The following is a 24,073-nucleotide window of genomic DNA, read 5'->3' as shown; positions in this document are numbered from 1 at the left end:
TCTCAGTTTCGATGAAGGAATTCATGTTTGTACTTTAAATGATATAAAAAAGACTTAAAACTACAAACTAACATAACTCCATTCTATTTCAAATTTTTTAGCAATATTTTCTACCTCTGTGATATGCTTATAACTTTCAAATTCCTTGTTTTTATCAACCATTTTGATTTTATAAGCATTACATTTCTGTCATTAATCACATGCTTTATTTATAAAAATGGAATATTGAATTTTAAATACAAATTTACAAGAAACATGTAAACATGACATCTCTACTTGCTATGAAATGTTTAATTTCATCTGTAAGAAATGCTTAATAATGTAAAAAAAGATGGGTTGTCTATAACTGACAATCAGGAAAGACAATGCTGGCATTACACCAATTGTCTGGAACAAATCAGACAATGGTATAATGCAAATGTAGTTCTTACTTAGCATTCATATCTCCAGTGTTACACATGACAACTTTGCGGGAGGTTTGACTGCGCTGAACAACAACTCCAAATGGAATGGAAGTGCTGTCCAGGGATATCTCCATACCAAGGCAACAACCCTGGATTACAAACAGGGGCTGGTACATTCCTGCACACTCCAACATCACCTATAGACAAAACAAAAAAGAGATTTATATTAAAGTAACTGTAACTATTTTAGTCTTAATGCAGCTCTGTGTTATGTAACTGCCCAAAACAGTTACAGTAGAAACAAAAACGTCCATGGAGATACCCTATAATTTTAAGATGCAGTCCCTGTATCTGAATTTATATTCATGGATGAAGAGATTGAATAGCAGTTTACAGTCCAAAAGAGAATACTATTTGTCTACAATGTTAATGATACCTCAAAAGAAAATCGACTTCTTGCAACAAAAGTGATTTGATTAAATGTAAAATGTATAGAAACTTTGGTGTTTACAGAAGTTGACAGCACTTCTATACTGCATAGTTTCTCAGTTTTGTTTCCACAGCTGAAGATTTAACTGATGCAAAAGATGTCATGAAAGAAGTAACTGCATGTACCTGTCACAATGTTTAGTCTAATATGCAAGCATCTGACAGTCAGATGAAGTGAATAAAGGGGGTTGGGATAATTGTTAGAAATGCTTGATTTACTTTGGATATAATTTAATTTCCCATCAAAAGATGTACATCTTAGCAGTATCTTGTGATACAAATTTGAGTTTATGTAACAAACTGTTGATTGTGACCTTAACCAAGTGAAAAGTGTTAAGTTGGTAGAGCAGGCTGGATAAATCTAAGTTATAAACTGGTTCCTCATTCTTCTCCATAATCTCAATTCATCATCATTATTTATTATACAGTTTATCATCTTTGTCTGGAGAATTTTTTTAACAGTTCCAAAAGAGACATTTTGGCAACAGTGAATAGGTAGATCGATGTATTAGTAACAGACTAGATGAGACTTAGTGATGTCACAATTATATCAATCCTTGTGACATTTCATAGCCCATGCCAGAAATTAATCAGCCACATCTTTATAACTGTTCAGTGGACTTGAATAAACTTTTGGTATATATTTCCAATTTTAGTATTTATTCACTCAATGCACTTCTGAAAATAAGAGTTCATTTTCCTTTCATTTTATTATTCTAAAAATATAAAATAATTATCACCAAGCAAAAACTTTAAAAAATTATGTCAATGCAGCATGAAAAAACATGCCTGCCTGCAAGTCAAATTGATGCTTAAGTTAAAAACTTTAACTAAAACCTTATTAATATTGTTGATGACAATGACAAAGACACCTTCCAATAAGTTACCTCTATGATTCTTTTGTCAAGTAATGTTAGTTTGACAAAAACCAACTCACCTCCTCAGTAAACTGAGGAATTCTAGTCTTCGGGTGGAACATGACCTCCACCTTGCAAGTTCCACCCTTGGGATCCAAGGTTATTGGAGTCGTAGGGGAGATTGTAAGGACACCTGGCTGCTGAAGCTGTGGGGTTGTGGGTGTCAAGGCCAAATTAAAGGTGATGGCTGCTGGGCTGTTATTCACGATTGGAACATATTTCTTGATCATCTCACCCACCATTTTGGGACCAAGATTTAATACCTTTTGAGCAGCATTAGCTACTTCAATCTGAAAAAGTGGAAAAATTTAAATGGTTTTCTACAAAAAGGTAAAAGTAATAACTTGTCATTATGTAATATATCATATTTTTCCCTTATATCAGCTACACATAATTTCACATATCTTTTCCAATGTTGTATAAGGAGAAATAAATGTCACTGAATAACAGCAACAACAAAAACAACATGGTCATTATACTTTCATCTAAGAAATAAAATGAACAAAACTAAACTTCATTCTATCCTAAACTTTACCCTGACACTCTCCAAACATGTAAGCACTGGCGAATAACAATGATGTCAGAAATATAGAAAAGACTGGAGTAACAGATTTCTAACATACCACATAAACTATATTACACTGACTTAACTCTTTACCTTCTGCTAACGCATACAGAAGATGCTAAAAATAGCCTTGTAACCACAGAGATGCATATACAAGCTGCTATAATACTGTCCCAACAATGACAATGCTATCAGTAAAATGATGCTTATGTTTCATTATGCGAGACAGACAATACAATTTTTTTAAATGCAAATCTGTAGGATCAGTCAAACAACAGACACATCTACATCTCTCATTTTAATGCATTTACACCTTTTTGTGTAAAATGTTACCTTCATTTCTGTGCCCTGGCCTGTGATTTCAATGTTTTGTTTGGACAAGCCATTGATTTCAAAGGTGACAATTTCTTTGTATTTTATTGGTTCTCTTGGATAGAAAGTGAAGGTCACATCCATAAACTGACCAGGTGGGATGACATTTGCCTCAAAGTCATGGAAGAGATGATTTGTGGGTGTGTACAAGCAATCCACACTGTAAAAGAAAATAATATTATAAATTTCCCAAAACCAAATCAGCAGTTTTTATTTGTTTCCATTCTAGTGAATTGTTATTAAACACCTGTTGAATCTTTCCAATGGCATTAGACTCACTCATTGGACAACCTCTAAATATCAGATACATTTCTGATGCTAATTACTGTTTTCTGTTTAAATAATGCAAGTAAACATAAGTGTGCATTACAGTATTTGAGAGATAACTTACAGTTAAGACACAACAAAATTCAATCACTGTATTGTTGGTGCTACCAGTTTTTGACATGTTTTGATCATTTAGGACACAGTAATACATTAAAAAAATTAAGATTTTTGATCTAATATAAAATATTTGATAAATTTTCAATGGTATCATATAGTTAAACCCTGCTATAACATGTTTTGTTATAACACACATTTTGATATAGCATGCTTATGGTGCAATTCATGAAACTCTACAATTAATTTCATCCATTTCTTAACGCATTACATAGCACAGGTGCCAAACGTAATAAGAGTTTGATTTAATAATTTTGCCAGATGTGTCATATTCTTGAAGGAAAAAAAATCTCATCACTGCTTCATGCTTATTTCTGAAACATGTTAGCTCCTTAAAAAAACTGATAATTGTTAATCCAATTAATACTGAACCATCAACAGTAAAGATATTCAGTCTTCTTTGTATATTCCTTTGTATTTCCGAAAATAAAGTATTTCATAAGCTAATCTGAGAGTATATAGATGTAACAATTAATGGATGTCTGCCATAAAATAAGTATTAAATATATTAATAATAACTGTTATGGTAACTGCTTTAAGTCTTAGTTTTTCACCCAGCCACCCACCTTGCCAGGTCTTGCATAGATATAAGATGAAAAAACATGCAACACTGTCCTCTGTTAAGTTAACTGTATGATATGGTACACAGCACAATAACACTTTGTGGACCCAAACCATCATGTTATGGTGGAGTTTCATTGTATCTATTTCCACATGTACTTTTAGTGTAATTTACTTTACCTGATCTCCTTTTTGTCCTTGTTGGTAAGTCTGAGTTTCTTACTCAGTGATGGCATGCCTGCTTGGTAGACAAAACAGCTGCCAAAATTATATGACAAGAAGGAGAAGTGGATTCCAGGACTGACTCCAAGGCCTTGAAGGGCAATATGATAGGTTGGCCCATGTGAGATCTGAAAAGGGAGAAAATAAACCTAGATGGAACAGTGGCAGTCAGGGTGTTTATCAGACTAAAATCAGAAAGTCTTTCCATATTGATCTGTGCAAAAATTACATTTTCATTTATAATATGCTTAGTGTAATAGTCACAAAAATGTGATACAAGATTTGGTTGCAAGAAGCCCTGCTCTTCTTCAAGTTGGACTGTCCAACCAATGAGATACCTATCAAATTGATTTTCATACTTTGTGATGGTGTACACCTGGATGAGAATGTTCACGTATAGAAAAACATTTACTATGATGCAGTTTTTTTTATATATAAAACGGTTCTAAAAGAAATCTATTTAATCAAGGTATATGTCTGCCACTAAATCTCAGTGCTGTAAGAATGCTTTCGAATTACTGTCTATACTTGCTTATAAGTTTAGTTAAACTGAAGAGAAAAAAAAGCTCCTGATCTGAGCTAACTTTATGCATCCTGCAAATCAGGGTCTATGTTGTTTGTTCTACTGATTACTCCTAACAAACTGCACAGACCCAGATCTGCCAGTGCTTTATGGGACACAAGATCTGGATCAGACTTTGTACAGTCTGCAGCTGGACTCATCTTATAAGCGAGTAAATATAGATTTAAAAAATAATATATAATAATATGTTGACTCTCACCTTCAGAGACAGTTCACAGTCCTTGAGTGTTGTTCTACAGGGTGGACAGAAAGTGAGGATACATTTTTGCTTCTCTCCATACATTACTCCTCCTTGGGCAGGATTTATTGTTATCATGTCTTGGCGTTTTGGACCTGTGTTCAACTCCCAGCAGTAGTCAAAGTTAAACTTTCCAGAATTGATGATATACAAATTTCTAATCTGCTGTTCATTCACTTCAACCTGGGGAATAAGAAATTTCAGATTATATCAATAAGCTTACAGTTTGTAGATGGGTGTGATGAGATTTAATTATTCTGATAAAAGAACAATGACCTTGGCAAGGAAAAAATTCACAAGTTTTTATTGGCTTCAATAAACTGCAAACCATGTAGACCCAACTCTGGCACTGTAAACTTTACCAATATATCAGCATCTACAAGTGTTAAAAACTCGCTGATATTTCCACCAGACTACAGGACCAGTAAGACTAAAATTAGCCACCAGAAATATCACTGCCCACCCCACCCAACCACAGCTATCACAAATGTATGATTAACATAATTTTTGTAATTCTGACACCTAGTGGCCTTCATCTTTGATCTATTGATCATAGATTCAATTGGGAGCTACCCTTCCTCAAATGAACTTGGGTGTAGAAACTTGAGAAAAGTGTTCTGATCATGTGAAACCCAAAATGTTCAGTGACCTTGACATTTGAGCTCTGGGCCCAAAAATAGTAGGGAGGGGCCTCTGGTCAGGTGAAATCAACCAATGAAAAAAGTTTCATAAACACTGAATTTAAGAAACTTGGCTTACTGAGCATAATCCCGATAAAACTATAATGTTGGCACTAGTGACCTTGACCATTTACCCCATAACCTCAGAGTCAACAGGGAGCTGCCACTGCCTAAGTGAAGTTTACCTGTGAAGCTTGATGAAAATCAGATTAAAGTATCTTGAATTATCATGCAGACGTAAAATAATATGTTCAGTTAATCTGACCTTGACCTTGAACCTAGGAAGCTACTATATGTAACATTTTGTTTTTACCCATTATATGGCATATATATAGCTTGAGAAAAATAAAAGAACACATGGACTGACATATGGACTGGTAATTGATGAACATACAATTAATTGCTATGTCCCCCTGTACATTTGGATAGGGTCATAGAAAGTCACCAGTCCTTTGAACAATTTCCCATCCAGCAATGTAAATAAGGTTCTAAATGAGTTTTATCTACCAGGTTATCACAAGATGTGTTCATAATTTTTAGAAAATTAAATCTTCACATGAATGCCAGTTTTATTACTTTGACTGCAGTCTATTTGAAGCATAAAAAAAATCTACAATCATTGGACAAGTAAAAGTTATTCTCTCCAACTAAAATACCATTTATCTCAGATGGTTGGAAAGGATGGATGATATTTGTCTGTCACTAAAAATCAAAACAGAAGGAATAGTAAATACTGTGATCTGTCAGTGTATGATCTGGGTCAAGAGACAAATCTGGGTCAATAGAATCTAAGATCATGGCAGGTCTCCATTTCAACACCTCCCTAATCTGAGCTAACTGCCATGGCTTAGTTCAGTATGTATTGCAACATGAGTTAAAACTTAAAACAGAGGAATGGTAAGCAACTGTCTAACATAAATATACTCAAACCACTTCTACATCCTACCCTAATCAATGCTTGAGGTGAGTCTAAAATAAATAATGGGCATATACAGTCAAACCCGGTTATCTCGATTACGTCGGGGGTGTAAAAAAATCGTCGACATAACCGGGTCCCGAGATATCCGGGTTCATAAAAACCGGTAATTTTAAAAATGTCCTTGAGCATTACTCCTGTCTCTTGCTGGTGTTTACTGGAATCCCCTCCCACTGCATGTTACAATAAAATAAACAAAACGCTTAATTGATAATAAAATGAAATGAACTAACCTGGTGTTGTTATCATTTATTCCTTTTTTATCATCATAAGTAATTTATTAAAGAAAAAATATATCTATGAACTCCTTATATCACATGTAGCGTATGCATCCATTACTGTAGTGTGCATCACTTATGTCAGATAACACACGACGCATTTTTATAATTGATGTGAATATTGAAAAACAAATCATGTTTGGTTGTACTCAGAGGTTTGAATATGTTATCAGATTGAAAAATGGATCAAAGAAAATCACAAACGAGAGAGTGAGAGAGAAACATCCACCGATTGCTTTCAGGCACCCGCCATTCACGCATAACGCGGTGTTAGGTGCAAAATAACCAAGATTGTATTATATCCAGGTTAATATATGACAGTATCTCGCAGATAAAGATCAATAAATGTTTTTGAAAATACATGTACATGTACATGTACATTGACTGTGAGTGCAAATGACACTCCTTTCGCTAGCATGGGTTACAAAGAGTATTTATTAAAGCAACTTAATGTTGAGTAGACTACTTACCCCGCAGGCATCAATGCGAGTTTGTATCAATTATGATTCCAGATGGCAAATAAATAGATGCGCAGGTGGTGAATAAACACATCCGGTAGCGAGCAGTAAACTAATTCTTTGAACTTACCGGCAGGATATCAAATACAAAGGTTATTTTATTGCAGTTTGAAAAACGAAAGATCGCATTGATAATAGACAACTGCCGTGCTCACCCACGTGTAGAAGGGTTACAAGCAATCACAGTGTATTTTCTTCCTCCCAATGCTACCAGTAAGCTTCAGCCACTCGACCAAGGAATAATTCAGGCTTTTAAAATCCATTATCGGAAAGCTTTAGTTTGCAATTATTTGCTTGCAGTTGAGGAAAAGCGATCCTATAAACCAACTCTGCTAGACGCCATCATGTATGCCCGTGCAGCTTGGAACAGTGTATCGCCGAAAACCATTCAAAACTGCTGGTTCCATTGTATTTTTCCGGAAATTTCTGATGAAGAATTTCACCAGCAGTGTTTAATTGCACAAGAAATTAAAGAGCCTCAATCAGAAATAGGTCTTGAAGCGATGGCTGATGAGATTGCGGACTCCATAGGCATTGCTTGGGATGAATTTTCTAATTATGTTCATGTGGATGATGATGCCAATGCCTATGGTGAACTTACTGATGAGGAAATAATCCAATCGGTGACAACGAAGCAGATACAATCATGCAAGCAAGATGATGATGATGATGATGATGATCAGCCTATCACTATCCCAAGCTACAGTGAAATGGCTGAATGCATTAAAAAAAATGAAATTGTTTGTGGCAAGTGTCGACGGTGCCGAGCATATGTATGAAAACGTAAGTGCTTTTGAATCGTTCGTTACAAATCAGCACCGGAGTAAACAAAAGCAGACTGATATTACTTCATATTTTCTACAAAAATAATGTAGTGCACATTATGATATGTTTATGTACTTGTGTGTTTTATAGATGTATAGATTCAAAATGAAAAAAGTATTCATTTTTTTATTCATATATAGTATGCGTTTATTGTACATGTACGTGTAGGTAATTTTACCGTATATTTTTGTGTTTTCATAAAATAAAGTTACATTGTAATTTGTACACACTCTTGTCTTTGTGAATCCTTGAATATTTTATGTAGTGAACATGATATATTCTTAATAAACTAATCGATTAAGCTACTCTTACGAACCAAAAATAGAAAGAATATGAAATAAACATGTGACTACTGCCGTAACGGACCAAAATTGTGCCTGAAAATCGATCGCTTTTGCTGACTATTTCTTGTACAATTTCTGTGAGATTGACGTTAAAAAGTTGCATTTCGTCGAATTAAGCGGGTCCACGTTACTTCGGACCGAAACTTATGCCCGACATAACCGGGTTATCGACTTAACAGAGGTCGAGATAAGCGGGTAAAAAATAGCATAACAAAGAAGAATTTTTTCGGGACCGGACCAAAACGCTCGACATAAGCGGGTTGTCGAGATAACCGAGGTCGAGATAAGTGGGTTTGACTGTATATTAAAAAATGAGTGAAGACAGAATGAGTAAAATAATTTGTCAACATGCATATTTTCTGGAGATTATCCAAATAAGTTCCAAGTCACAATTATAACTGCAAGAGTAGCTGCATTTGTAAAATTCTGCCATACATTGCATACATCTGTAAGTTTAAAAGTGTAATAACTCCTGCATAAGTGTAATAACCCCTGCATAAGTGTAATAACTCCTGTATAATGCCAAGGAAGCACTAAGATTTGTCAGTATGTATATCATAAGATGATGACCATAATATGACTAAAGTCTCATAATCCATAAAAGATATGTAAGACAAGATGCAAGAATGGACAGACAGATGAGAAGATTGCTATATACAGAGACAGGGGTATAACAATGTGAGTATCTATTATAACTTTTTACCTTTCGACCCAACCAGAATTCAACCCAGCCAAGAAGAAATTGTGGTCAAGTCAAACATGTCTTTATTTGAAGACCTATTCCATTTAAGTATTTAATCTAAATATCCATGCATTTGTGGAAATGGCAGTAAACTACCATTATTACTAACATAAGTTTGATTTGGTGTTTCATTGCATATAAACACATGAAACAGTATGTCATGCCAAAGCAATTGGAATAAACAATCTTGCCCAGAGGCACACCATGGTGGCTGACCTTATCTGGTCTGAAGAGGATTCAAACTGTACCTTTCTGGTATCATGTCTGGTATGCAAACCAATGAGCCACAATGGCTCCACTAACATAAATATAGATATGAACTCCAGCAACTTGTCATTGGTAACTTACTTCTCCAAAATTGATCTGGTTCAGTCCTCCTTTTTCAACTAGCTCTATGTTGTTGCCAGCAGAGTCCTCACACAGTAGAGTACAATTCATGGAATATCCCTCAGCCTTCACATTCAAGGTTACTGGCAGGACCTTCCGCTTGATGTTACACACAAGATTAAAGTTCACCTCCTTGTCAGAATTGGGTGTGAAGAAAAGATTTATTGGCATGCTGAAATTAGGAGAAAATAAACCACATGTTAGTTTGAAGATCCATTTAATTCATATTGACTTTGAAATTGGTCACAAAAAATTTGAAAGACTTCAAAAAAAAGTGATTACACAGGCAAAGTTAATAGCTCTCATTAAAAATATCAACAATTTGTTTTCTCATTTGTTCTATACATTAAATTCCTTGAAATTTTGACCCCAATCCAGACAATGACCAGGAGTCTGATTATAATAAGAATAGGTATGTTTCTCTAACCAAGTTGTAAATACTGCTTTGACTACCTGCTGAGCTTGCAACAGGTACATTAATGTAACATGTAACATATATAATTCTGCTGGGCTGCTCCCAAGTATATTTGTATAAAGTATACCTGCTGGACTTCCCGCAGGTGTAGTAGGGTGTAATAAAAACATGCTGGACTTACTGCAGGTGCAGTAGGGTGTAACAAAAACATGCTGGTCTTACTGCAGGTGCAGTAGGGTGTGATAAAAACATGCTGGAAACCTCCCTAAGTTCTTCTAGAGATTTTCAGTTCTTTATATTTCTGTGTACTGTGCTGGCTTTCGCCTGTCAAGCTCCCCCCACATACAAGCCAGGATTGGTAATATGATATTAAGATTTAAGCAATGTCTGCCAAGCTCATCCCAACAGATATAAATTATACTACCTGAGTAGCCTCCAGGACAGTCAAATTATATTTAGCATATTAATATTTTGCATGGTACTGTACATAGACTTTTTGTTGATATAGTTAGCAAATGATATATGGCTGAACAATCCTTAAATATATGGGATTTACAATGTGTAAATGTAACCTACTACAAAAACAGAAAAAGTTTAGATAATACAGGATTATATTTTCCCATATTCTTGCATCATATGTTGCATATATTTATAGTCAAAATAAAGGTTTCTGAATTAAAAAGTATATGCATTCTTTTTCAATTTATGTGATTTTACTAAAAACATAATCTAACAGAATGTGTTTCTGCAGGAAACATAGTTGCTATGCTTATGATGAACTCCAGTATAAGACAACCTGACCTACTTCACATTAAACATTAAAGGCTTCTCTGAACTGCATTGTAGTTAGCGACCAATATAGAAATCAATTATACAAAAAGAAAAAAGAAAAACAAAATAGATCTTGTATTTGCAAAACATATTTGCCCCAATGCAGATCCAAAAGTCCTAACAATTTTAAAACTTTCAAAAAGAAATTATAAATATTACCTATTATGGCATGAATACAAAATCAGGTTAATATTTACAAATTTAACTTGTCTACCTCAAGTGGTTTTTGCATAACTATACAAACAAGGTTTTTGGTATAAGAAATAGAAAATCCAAAACGTTAAAACTGTGCCTGTACAAAAAATTAAACACTGGACAACATGGTCTAAAAATCTAATCAGGTCATCTATTAATGATCCTGCTAAAGTGTGTAAAATGTCATGGCTCTATATTTAAGACTGTGAATTCATTTATTTTCTACATGAAACTTTTTGTGGTTTATTCACCTATCAAAATGATAATTTTGTCGTACTTAAATTTGTGGAATAGGAAGTAGACCGACTGAGTCCATAGAGGGATCATTGTGTATTACTGCTATAAAATCACAGTCTGTAACAATAATGAAATCCACAAAAATGAACTGCATGAAAAGTAATGAATTTGCAGTACTTTTTTTATTTGCTATTGCACTAAACCCAGTTCTGGACAGATGTGGATGTATAGACAGTGTAGAAAAATATTGAGACTTTCTGCAATCACAGTGTGGGTAAAAACAAGCCCTGTGATGTAAGAATAAATGTCATTACCTGGACTTGGGTGAGATAGTGCCATTCATGGGCTCTACAAAAAGGTGTGCTGAGTAACCAGCAGAGTGACAAGAGTCCTCCACGAAGCTGAAGTACATTGGCTGGTCCTCATTGTTAATCAGATTTACCGACTCTTTGGCTTCATGACCTGTAAATAACACAGCGCCATGTGATAAGCCACACTGTTTTTTTAAGATTGTGGTTGAGTATAGGAAAATTATTATTTTTCTCTAGACAATTAGCAACATAAAATTTAGGAACAAAATTAAGGAAGCATCTTCAATTACTCATCTACTGAATGCTAATTTGAAATCACCATATATGTTTAGTAATAAATTGTTCTTTGTTTGTAATATTTGGACAAATTTATGCTTGTATGCCTGACATAAATACACATTTCCAAATGATATTTTTTAAAATTTATTTATCAATATATAGCACAGACAGCAATACATATCAAATGTAAACAAGACACCATATCAAATGTTTATGGACAGGTTGAACTATATTTAGCAAGAGTCCCTCGAGGGCAATGATGGTCTACTGTCCAAAATGAATATAAAGGAATCCAAGATAATACCATTTATTTTTTTAAACCACTTTATATTGAAACTATCTTTGATATTCTTGTGAAAATCCAACATCCTAACTTTGTTAAAATAAAATTTCTTATGTCTGAGGGAACATGTTGACAAGATTCTGATATATGCAGTACCAAATTCTTTGTCACGATCTTTGACTTTGAACATACTATCATGAATAAAAGATCACACCATTTGCCTCAGACAACGTCAACATGTAAATACATGCAAAGTTTGGTTACATTTGTTAGCATTATATTTTGGAATAAAAGTTATGAATGCAACTAAATATAAAGTCTCTTCAAAATTTATATGTATATGTGCAAGTAACTGTGTTGATAATCTAAATGTAGTAGAAGAATGATGCAATGATGTGGTGGTCCGGTCGGCACTGATATCATGTAGGTACAATTAAATAATACAAGAAGTATTTAGAGGAAGCATGTCAGTCTTGTTATTCATGTAAGAGGCCTAGTGACAAGATTTTCAAAATGGCCACTATGGTGCCATGTTGGAGGTCAGATGTACATCATTTACATTCAAAATGGCCACTATGGTGCCATGTTGGAGGTCAGATGTACACCATTTACATTCAAAATGGCCACTATGGTGCCATGTTGGAGGTCAGATGTACACCATTTACATTCAAAATGGCCACTATGGTGCCATGTTGGAGGTCAGATGTACATCATTTACATTCAAAATGGCCACTATGGTGCCATGTTGGAGGTCAGATGTACACCATTTACATTCAAAATGGCCACTATTGTGCCATGTTGGAGGTCAGATGTACATCATTTACATTCAAAATGGCCACTATGGTGCCATGTTGGAGGTCAGATGTACACCATTTACATTCAAAATGGCCACTATGGTGCCATGTTGGAGGTCAGATGTACACCATTTACATTCAAAATGGCCACTATGGTGCCATGTTGGAGGTCAGATGTACATCATTTACATCCAAAATGGCCACTATGGTGCCATGTTGGAGGTCAGATGTACACCATTTACATTCACAATGGCCACTATGGTGCCATGTTGGAGGTCAGATGTACACCATTTACATTCAGAACCAGCTACATATTGTTACAACAGTGTTTAAGTAAAATACCTATCTTGATGAAACCATCTGTTTTAGGAGAAGCAGCCATAAACAAATTTTCCAGATGGCAATAAGGGCAGACATTTTGTAGATTAGATAAGCATCGTTTACTACAGGTACAAAAGAAGACCTCTATTTTATTTTAAATGTTGGTATGGCCATTTGTGTCGGACAACAGGCTGTTGAAAGATTTTTCAAGTTTTGGGAGGTCCTATTATTTTCATTTAGGATCAGCAACATATAGTTAATAGTGTTTCAATATAATTTTCATGCTGATTTGACCCCCCACCCCTTTCAAGAGGAGTAGTGTAGCAAGATTTTCAAGATGCACACCATTAATCAGCACTATTTTTATTTAGGAATAACCAGACATCATAATTCTTTTGGTAAAAACCCCATGTTTATATGACCATTCATCCATTTATATTAGGAATAAACTTTTCAAATGGCTGCCATTGTGGCCGCATTGGAGGTTAGATCGGCATCACTGTCATTCTGGACCAACAAGACATTATAAGAAGCCTTTTGGTGCAAAGCCCCTACTGTACTGACTTTCTGTTCAAGGGGAACACCTATACCAGGATTTTCAAGATGGCTACCATATAGGTCAATGTTATCTGTCAGATTGGTAACTCTTTCATTTGGAACCAACTAGACATCATACAGTCTTTCAGCTATAACCCCATGTCAATATCACCATCTGTGGTGGACATACTGTGGATATTTGATTTGCACCAATTTCATTTAGCACTAAACATACACTTGAATAACTTTGTGTGTGTATGTTTGAAGATTCACTGTTATGCTGCTCACAGTTTTGGAGAAGAAATAATAACAAACTTGTGTTACAAGTGGACAATGGACAACAAACCATCCCATAAGCTCTCATACTCTATTGCCAGTATTTAATTTACAATGCAATGACCATTAGCATCAAAAAGTGTCTATTTCAAGTAAGCCATCAATTTTCCCCTACCAATCAGCAAAGCCTTAAAGTTCATGTGTGAGCGATCCATGACAACATCTGGTTCACGAGCTTGGCCCACCAGCAAGAATGGTATTGCGATGTTCTGCTCTGGAATGACAAACTTCCAGAAGGATTCTACCAAGTCTAGCTGGCTTGAGGTATACTCAAATGTAATCTGTAAAAAGCAGCAATATAATGTAAAGTACTTTGTTTAGGAGAATTTAATGAAGAATATGCAAGCCATTTTTATTTATCAAGACTGGTCAATAAATTTTAGTTCTGTAAAACTTATAAGCATCTACAAATTTATGAAATTAAATAAGTAATTTAAATTGAAAGGTTGCTTTGTGTGTATTGTCATACATGGATACTGATACAATGTATACTGTATAACCATAAAGAAATACAGATATTCCACAATACATCTGGTTGTATCATTACATCCCCAGTGTGCATTATACACAATTCAATACATACTGCTGTACTGTTATCACAAGTGTGCATTATACACTTCCTGATACATACTGCTATAACATTACAGCCCCAGTATGCATTACACACTTCCAAATACACATTGTAACTTTGCATCCCCAGCGTGCATAATACACTTCTCAGTACATACTGCTGTATTTGTACAACCCCAGGTGAGCATTAAATACTTGCTGAAAAATAAGGCTGTATCTTTACATCCCCAGTGTGCTTTATGTACAAGTAAATATGTAACAGTAGCAAGACAAATTAAAAAATAACATAGATCTTTGAAACTTCATGTCTTTGGCAAGAACTGCAATAAAAAATATTTTCCTGACATTCTAAAGTCAGTGGAAGATGATTTAATGAAGAGGCCACTCAACCTAAATATATTCAGGGTACTTCTACTAACAATAATATTCAAACAGTATCCATAATATTTTTCTTACTAAACATTCAACAAAAAATGGTAGATGGTTTGCAAATGCATACATGCACATAAAGGTGTTGAACTGATGGAAAGATATGTAATAATAATAATAATAATAATAATATTTTACTATATTACAGTTACATATTATATTATATTATATTATATTATATTATATTATATTATATTATATTATATTATATTATATATCATCTCATATATTATATTATATTATATTATATTATATTATATTATATTATATTATATTATATTATACTATACATGACAACTTACCTTGAATTTCTTGCCACTCTTAACTTGCCCTTTAGGGGTTAGACAAGTAAAAGAGGGAGGTTTCTTGGGATCATACTCATCTTCTGCGACCCACTGGAAACTGTACATCTGGTTTGTGGGATTCACAATAGAAAAGGTCCTGTAACAACAACAACAATCATGCTTGTTTTTATTCTTCTGAAAGATCATTGATATTTCTCTTACAAATAAAATGGAAATTTATGATATCAACATGCCTAAAAAAATTTGTCATATTTATTTCACAATGTCATATACAACATTAAACAAACATGCTGGAATTCTATGCAGAAACAAACTGTTGCATCGTATTTGAAACAGTGAAATACTTCACAAATATATAAAAATTGAGCACTTACTTTGCAGTTTTAACATTGACACCCACACACTCAAACTCAATGACTTTGGTGTTGGGATCAAGTGTAGTGCCAGGCGGTGCCCCTCCAGGGCCCCTCATCTCTGGGTTGCGACGGGCACTAGCAATGTAGTCTGAATCCTCCAATTCGAAATGGCAATACGGCATAAGGCTCTTACCCTTCAGACCAACTACTGGCCCCTGCTCTCCCTTCTCTAGGTTGGGAACCCTAAAACACAAGGAACCCATTCATCTGGTCAGTAAGAAGACCCTTTTAAATACGTACTCATATGTATGTAACATATAGCACAACCTCCAAAAAACTTAAAGCACTGTGGAAGAAAATTTCGGTTCAATATTTCAATAACTTTCTGAAGTTGCTGACATAAGAATGTGTTACATCAGGACTGAGCATGTTATTTGACTGATGCAGAGTATTTGCAGAGTATTTGACAAAATGAGGCTTAAATTGTCCAGTATTCAAGTAACTGAGGTTTAAATTGTCAAGTTTTTGAGTAACAGAGGTTTAAATTATCAAAGTTTAACTGCATATGAAATGGTTAAATATTATATTGCTACAACCTGCTTACAGTGTATTACATGCTGCATTACTGAAAAAGTTTCAAAAATTTCTCTAAAGAACAAGAGTTTAAGACATAAATACCATGACATCAGATTACTTGATGCTTTATGTTACCAGATGAACTGAAATCTGGACATGTAAAGCATAGTTTTGGAATACCTGAAATGTTCATTAAACATCTAGGTTGCATCTTAACTGAATGCCACGCAACGCTTAATACCTGTTTTTATGTCTTAGCTATATGAGTTCTCTCATCAAAGATTCCTGCTTTGGAAGAAAAAAGTCTGCTCTATGTTTCTGAGAGAAAATGTTGAAAAACTACTTTTGGAATACAGACATCAAGTTCTATTTTTCCATAAAATAAATATAATCCATATTTAAAATGTCTCCAAATAAATAAATAAAACTTCAAATTCACAGGCATTAAGTCTCACATTTCAAGATGGGAAAAATGTGTTATCATTTGGAAATAAGTAACAATAGTGAAAACCTCAAGCTTTAATTAAAATCCAGTCCAAGTAAAACAAGTTCAGAACTTACGTGCAGACCAGTCTTCCTTCATATTCATTGGCATCAAGTGGAGAAAACTTTGCAATAAAATTGACCTTTTTTCCAGCTGGAATTGTACCAAATTCTGGCTCGATGGAGAAAGGTACATAGGTTGTATCAACAACATCCACTCTGGACTCTGGTCTCTCTCCTTCTGAGATGAAGGTGACAGCCCTTTGGACTGTAGGCATGAAACTTTCCATTACCACTTGCCAGCTGTAGTCCATCTGGATTGAGCCTTTGTTACTTAGGGTGAACCTAGAGGAAGAAACATTTCATTCATTTGTCAAAGGCAAGGTATCAACACTGTATTCATTAGTCAGACACATCCATGTCTTGACATCAGCAATTAATAGTCATGAATATCATTGTCATGGAATCAACAAATAATTAAATAGTCATGAATATTTTTGTCATGGAATCAATAAGTAATTCAATAGTCATGAATATCATTGTCATGGAATCAACAAGTAATTAAATAGTCATGAATATTTTTGTCATGGAATCAATAAGTAATTCAATAGTCATGAATATCATTGTCATGGAATCAACAAGTAATTAAATAGTCATGAATATTTTTGTCATGGAATCAATAAGTAATTCAATAGTCATGAATATCATTGTCATGGAATCAATAAGTAATTCAATAGTCATGAATATTCTTGTCATGGAATCAACAAGTAACTTAATAGTCATGAATATCATTGTCATGGAATCAACAAGTAATTCAATAGTCATGAATATCCTTGTCATGGAATCAACAAGTAATTCAATAGTCATGAATATCCTTGTCATGGAATCAACAATTAAATAGTCATGAATATCATTGTCATGGAATCAACAAGCAATTCAATAGTCATGAATATCCTTGTCATGGAATCAACAAGTAATTCAATAGTCATGAATATCCTTGTCATGGAATCAACAAGCAATTCAACTGTCAAGGATATCTTGTCATGGAATCAACAATTAATCCAAAAGTCACTGACTTCTTTGTCATGGCATCAGCAAACTAATTCATGGACATCAATGTTGTGGCATCATCAGTTAATTCAATAGTCATGGACAACATTTTCTCACCCATGCTAACATTACTTTTCCTATCTCAGACTGTTTATCTCAGTCAGGTCATCTCAGTCATGGTGTCCATGCACTAGGAACTACTTTTAAAAAGAAGAAACCCCTGTTGTCCTCTGCTGTGAATGACACAGCTGTTATAAAATCCAACAACAACAACAATAGATATATAACAAAAAGAAATTCATTCATATAGCAACTTAAGGTCTTACCAACTTTGACATAACATAATACATAACATTTTGAGACACACATATATCAAAGTCAAGCTACAGCATATTTGATAGAACTCCAGGCACACAGGCAATATGCATCATTGGCTATACAAATCCCAACTCTCTGAAGACCTCCAGACACACAGGCAATACACATCATTGGCTATACAATCCCAACTCTTTCAAGAGCTCCTGTAACGTTGGCCAAAACAGAAATGTGTTATGTCAGACTGGTTTCTTCAAATTTTGTCAAACACTCACAATCTGCCACAGTTGAATCAAACATAATAAAGTGATTGCAAATGAAAACTCCCGCACTTACTAACCAGAGTGGTTCATTCATCAGTCCACATGCTATTCCACCAAAAATTTCCATCTAGCATACCAATGCGCTAGTAATAGCAACACTTGTGATATTTCCAGGACAGAAAATATAAATTTCCAAGAAAGTCAAGAATTAGAAATTTCCTCAGTCACTAAACACTTCGTTAGACCTGTACCCAGTGGGCCTATTGTATTTGCACAGTATTGTACTGTTCCTTACCATAGAAAATTTTCCAAATCAGAACCAATGAAAGTTCAAATTTAACCATATCAACTATACTACTTATTGTATGACATCCACTGATTAAATGTGATAATACAGTAATAATATCAAACGTTTGTATGCTTCTATTTTCTCCTGCATAGAAGTTGAGTACTTAGGTCGATAAGTCACCTCGCCCTCATTAACATATTTGACTTAATGCACAGTATTTTGAGAAACAATTGAAGCACCTGGCTCAAGATGCTCATTGCACAATACTTCCAACACATAAAAATTATAACTTTTTCATGATTCTATTTCTTTTTCTAAGAGCGGTATATATAGCTAGATTCCACATACATAATTATTCAGATTATCGTAAAAGAGTATAAAACCTGTTGACCTTTAAAAAGAGTGAGAAGCAATAATAGTATCTAATAAATACTGTGTTTTCTATCTGCTTACTAAATTGCAAAAGTGCACGGTTAATTTAATTTAATTGGAAAAAAATTGGATGAGAAAAATAGCCTTGTAAGGAGACAAATAATATAACCCCTTGACTGGGATTTCCTTGTCTCGGTCCAAACCCCAACACAGATTCTATTAGTCATGGTATGAACAATTAATTCATTTGTCACTAACATCATTGTCATGGCATCAGCAAACTATTCTGAGACATCCTTTTCTTGGCACCAAATGTAACAATACAGGAAACAAAACCCACAAGGATCTGATTCAGAACCCTTCTCACAAAAGGTACACTACACCTGGATATGGTAGACTAAACAGAAAATGGCTTTAAAGACATAACTGTTAAATGGGATCTATAAAAGGATGACGATTGCATGCTGGGTCACTTAGGTAACAAATGTGGTCTCATTAGCATATTCATTCTATACACTAAAGGGAAGTAAATGCAATCCAAATTAGCTGCATTCAAGATTACCAATCTCTAGCTAACAACGAAAATAAAACAAGATAAACACTACGAAAATGGCTTCAGGTCTAAAATTCTTTTAAGACACAAAAAATAATATATCCAAATGGAAGGCTAAAAATTGAAATTAACAATCAAAACTTTGTTCTTGTCACTACATGTTATTAAAAACAGACTTTTACATTTTGTAATGTTAAAAAAAAGACACGGTGTTTTCAAAATTTACCCCACTATTTCACTGTATTGACTTTCACTAAATAACATAAGATTCTCTGATAGTCTATAAACAGGACAGAAAGGTTGAAATTACTAGAAAGTATACACAAAAAATTGAGTCTGGAACATGAGACATTTTAAAGTGAATTGACTCAATTAGAAATTTACTCAAAGACTCAGGTCTGGAACATGAGAGTGTCTTTAAAGTGAATGGACTCAATTTGAAACTTACTCAAAGACTTGGGTCTGGAACATGAGAGTGTCTTTAAAGTGAATGGACTCAATTAGAAACTTACTCAAAGACTCAGGTCTGGAACATGAGATTGTCTTTAAAGTGAATGGACTCAATTAGAAACTTACTCAAAGACTCGGGTCTGGAACATGAGAGTGTCTTTAAAGTAAATGGACTCAATCTTGCTCTTGCACTTGCAGTAGTCAGCTACAGCATTAACAAATAACTCAAAGTTTCGAGTTGTGTCAGGAACTTCAGAGTGAGCTGGTTCTGGTTCAGTCTCCACTACTTTCTTCTTGGCAGGCCTTGGAGTCATCCCTGCTGATGTGGTCTTGGTGCCACTGTGGATAAATAAACATATGTGTAAAAGGAAAGTTAATTTGTTGCAATTTAGCAGTCTAAATGAAAATGATAAAGTAAGTATGTTACATTTTTCTACACATAAAGGTAGAACTTAAGGCAACCTACTGTAGATTACAGTCAAAAAATTAAATTTGTCTGTCTTAATCCTTTCATAATTTTAGTAACTTATTTTCGAGTATAATAAGTCACAAAATTTTAACAGATTAATTTTCAAAACAGTATTCTTGTCAAGCAGGTTTATCCAATACAAAAATGTAACAAACACGTTTATGATTAATAATTTGCTTCACACAAAAAAAAATATTTAACAAAAATTTATTTACAAAAAAGAGTCCCTTGAAGAGTCGTACTCTACTGCCCCATAAGAATCTCCATGAATTCAAGATAAGACCATTTCTTTGTTCTAACTGATTGTTGAAACCATCTCTGACAAGATTTTAAATATTAATGGCTTGGGCAACCATACTGATATAATGATCCATTCAGGACAATTAGTGACAAGATTTTCAATGTGTTCATTGTGATGGCCATATTTGAGGTCAGATCAGCATCAGTTTTATCCAGGACCAAGTATATGACACAATTAGTCTTCCAGTAAAAACTCATGTTGACAGGATTTTCCATTCAGAATGCATAACAACATTTGCAGGATGGCTGCCATCTGACTTTGCAGCTAGAAAGAGTAGTAACAAGGTTTTCATGATGGCCACTATGGTGACCATATTGGATATCAGATTGGCACAATTTTTATTTACAATTAACTGGACACCATAAGAAGACTTCAGGTGAAAATACCAAGCAGATAATGAATTTCTGTTCTGGAAGAGTAGCAATAACAACATTTTCAAGCTGGATCCTGTGGTGGCCATACTGGATATCAGATGATCACCATTTTTATTCAGGGCAAACAAGACATCATAAAAATCATTTACTGAAAATCCCATTTTGATATGATCATCCATTCAGTTGTACTTGCAATAAAAAGATTTTCAAGATAGCCATTGTGGAGGCTATATTGGATGCCCAGATAGAACCATTTTTATTTAAGACCAGCAAGATAGTATAATAAGGCTAATCATGACAACCCCAAGCCAATATGGCTGTCCATTTGGGAGGAGTAGCAATAAGAATTTTAAGATGTCAGATCCATACTATTTTCATTTAGGACCAACTAGACATCATCAAGTCTTTTAGTGAAATCCACATGTTCATATGACCATCCCTTTAGAAGTAGCAATAACAACATTTTCAAGATGGCTATATTGGATGTCCAAGTGGAACTATTTTCATTTATAACCTACCAGACAACGTAATTAGTCTTCAGGTGAAAATGCCCTATCAATATGACTTTCCATTCAGGAGGAGAAGCAATCATCCTTACAAGTTTTTTTAATGAAAACACCATGTTCATATGACCATCCATTCTGGAAAAGTAGTGATAACACTATTTTCAAGTCTGGTTATACGAGCAGTACTAATTTCATTTATGGTCAACAAGATCTTGGAAAAAGTGCGTGTCAAGTTTCATGGCAATCCTCCAAATTTTTTAAGGGGAGTAGCAATAAAAATTTGTGCTATTGGACAGACAGACAGACAAAAAACATAGCATCCCAAAAGCTCTCCTAGTCTATGCAATACAACAAAAAAGGACACAGTAATTAACAGACCCCAATGACATTGAGACAATAAGCCATACCTTTCTGTCCCAGGAGAGAGGGGTACATCAACCCATTTGACTGTACGAATTCTATCATCCCAATCTGCCACCTACAAGACATTGATAAAATACAGTTTCTAAAAATAAAATAATGCAAGAGTATGCTATTTACTTTTGCATTTTCAACAGCAAAACAGCATATATCAAGATCTTCCATTTCCATGAGAAATTTTTTTATTAGTAAAATCCTGAAGTTTAGGTAGGAATAGAAGTAAATCTATAGTAATTTAATAGGTCTCCATTTAGCAATGCAATCATCAATGTTAAACCAACTTTTTACAATTAAGTTTTTTCTCAGTTTCTAAGTTTTAAAAAAATTTGCCCTTTTATTCAGTACATTTTATCAATAATTACATTTCATCATTTGACCTACTAAGATATGCTTTATCCATTAGTGAATATAATATATTATTATGTATATTGCAGAAAGAAATAAAATCATGCCAAAATTAAAGTGGCAAATTTATATTGAAAAGTTAATCTCATTGGAAATTACTAAAACCAATGAAGTCATACCTGGTCTGGTGGCTTGTTAAAGGTGATCTTCATGATTTTACACAGGACTGGCTGTTCTTTCATGGTCTTAGGCTGGTCTGACTTGAATGTCACAGTCATATCCTTGGAGCAGTTGGCATGGAGATGACCTACTTGTGGTGTGAATTTCAGCTGAGAATGATCTGACCACTGGAAACGGATGCTGTCTGTCTTGGAATGGTTAGTCATGGCAAAGGTCAGAGTTCTGGGCTCATTAATGTAACAGTCACCAAAGCTGATGAGATTTGGCTTTGCAGCTGAATAAAGATTTCATGAAGAAATTCAGATTACCATAAAATGTAAATAAAATTTAATCTGCTTGGAAAGTCTAGATTTAGATTAACTTCAAATAGTTAAATCTTTTTTTTTTCAGTACATGACATGAGCTTTTTATCTTTCACTGGCATATTCTATTTGGCTGTTGGATTACACAAACATACACACACACACACACACACATGCACACATGATTGCATGCATGCATGCACACACACATACACACACTTATATCATCACTAATTTTAATATGATTATGCCAGTTTGACATGTGCAATATTGTGATGTCAGCTATTCTCAATCATCAGAACAGCATGTGCTAATTGTCTAACCAAATTTTAGTATTTTCAAAAGCTCTTTAAGTATAGTGCTCCTTTACTATAATGAATCCCTGAAGAAGTCGCTTTTCTTTTAACAATGATCGTGGATCCCATATTATTTAATAGCAATATTATAATCAAATATCTTACTATAAAAACAGCCTCACTTTTATGGCTCCAATAAATGGCATTATTGTGAGGGATTAATGTCCTTGGTTTACAATTCATGTACACTGCAAGTTTAGCAGTGAACTAGAAAAAAAGACAATTACAGACTTTTGGATTTAATGTTTCTTGAGTGTTCTAGTATACATTTGTCACTGTATGAAATACAACAAGTTGTACTTGCAGAATAAAACAAAAATTGATCTAATAAGTTTGATAGCTTTCTCATTATACTGCAAACAGTATAAGGTTCAAACACGAAAAATTAAATTTACTCTCTATAATAGTTTATGAGTCAGATCCAACTGCAAACTGCATGGACTTAGATCTGCCATCGCATAATGTACCAACAGATGTGGGTCTAGCAATTTCTTAATAATGAGTTATAAGTCAAACAAACAACACATACCTTGATTTGTGGGTGCATTATGTGATGGCAGATCAGGGTCTATGTTGTTAGCATTTGGACTTGACTTATAAGTGAATATTTATGGTATTTGTATAGCACATAATGATGTGACTTACAGGTACAAACTTAATACTGTGAATACAACACTTTCATCTTGTAGATGATATGACATTAACTTTATATTCATTAATAACCCCAC

General features: G+C 34.2%; 1 protein-coding gene across 1 annotated transcript in view; it reads right to left on the bottom strand.

The window, feature by feature from the left end:
• LOC149780098 (axonemal central pair apparatus protein HYDIN-like) overlaps positions 1–24,073 on the bottom strand; it is a 240,483-nt gene that overhangs the window by 16,655 nt on the left and 199,755 nt on the right. Inside the window, exons 72-85 of the mRNA XM_089936859.1 lie at positions 22,687–22,961; positions 22,150–22,220; positions 20,219–20,431; positions 16,879–17,145; positions 15,760–15,984; positions 15,383–15,521; positions 14,197–14,362; positions 11,535–11,682; positions 9,504–9,714; positions 4,754–4,975; positions 3,930–4,099; positions 2,709–2,907; positions 1,831–2,100; positions 432–601 (exon numbers count right to left, since the gene is read on the bottom strand). Coding sequence (XP_089792985.1) covers positions 432–601; positions 1,831–2,100; positions 2,709–2,907; positions 3,930–4,099; positions 4,754–4,975; positions 9,504–9,714; positions 11,535–11,682; positions 14,197–14,362; positions 15,383–15,521; positions 15,760–15,984; positions 16,879–17,145; positions 20,219–20,431; positions 22,150–22,220; positions 22,687–22,961 — 2,746 coding nt within the window. The remainder of the gene's footprint in view (positions 1–431; positions 602–1,830; positions 2,101–2,708; positions 2,908–3,929; positions 4,100–4,753; positions 4,976–9,503; positions 9,715–11,534; positions 11,683–14,196; positions 14,363–15,382; positions 15,522–15,759; positions 15,985–16,878; positions 17,146–20,218; positions 20,432–22,149; positions 22,221–22,686; positions 22,962–24,073) is intronic.

This window comes from Sinohyriopsis cumingii, chromosome 16, assembly GCF_028554795.1.
Source record: "Sinohyriopsis cumingii isolate HCF-2022 chromosome 16, ASM2855479v2, whole genome shotgun sequence".
In the NCBI taxonomy this organism is placed as follows: Eukaryota; Metazoa; Mollusca; class Bivalvia; order Unionida; family Unionidae; genus Sinohyriopsis; species Sinohyriopsis cumingii.
The sequence above is the reverse complement of the archived record's forward strand: the minus strand, read 5'-3'. Positions and strand labels throughout refer to the sequence as shown.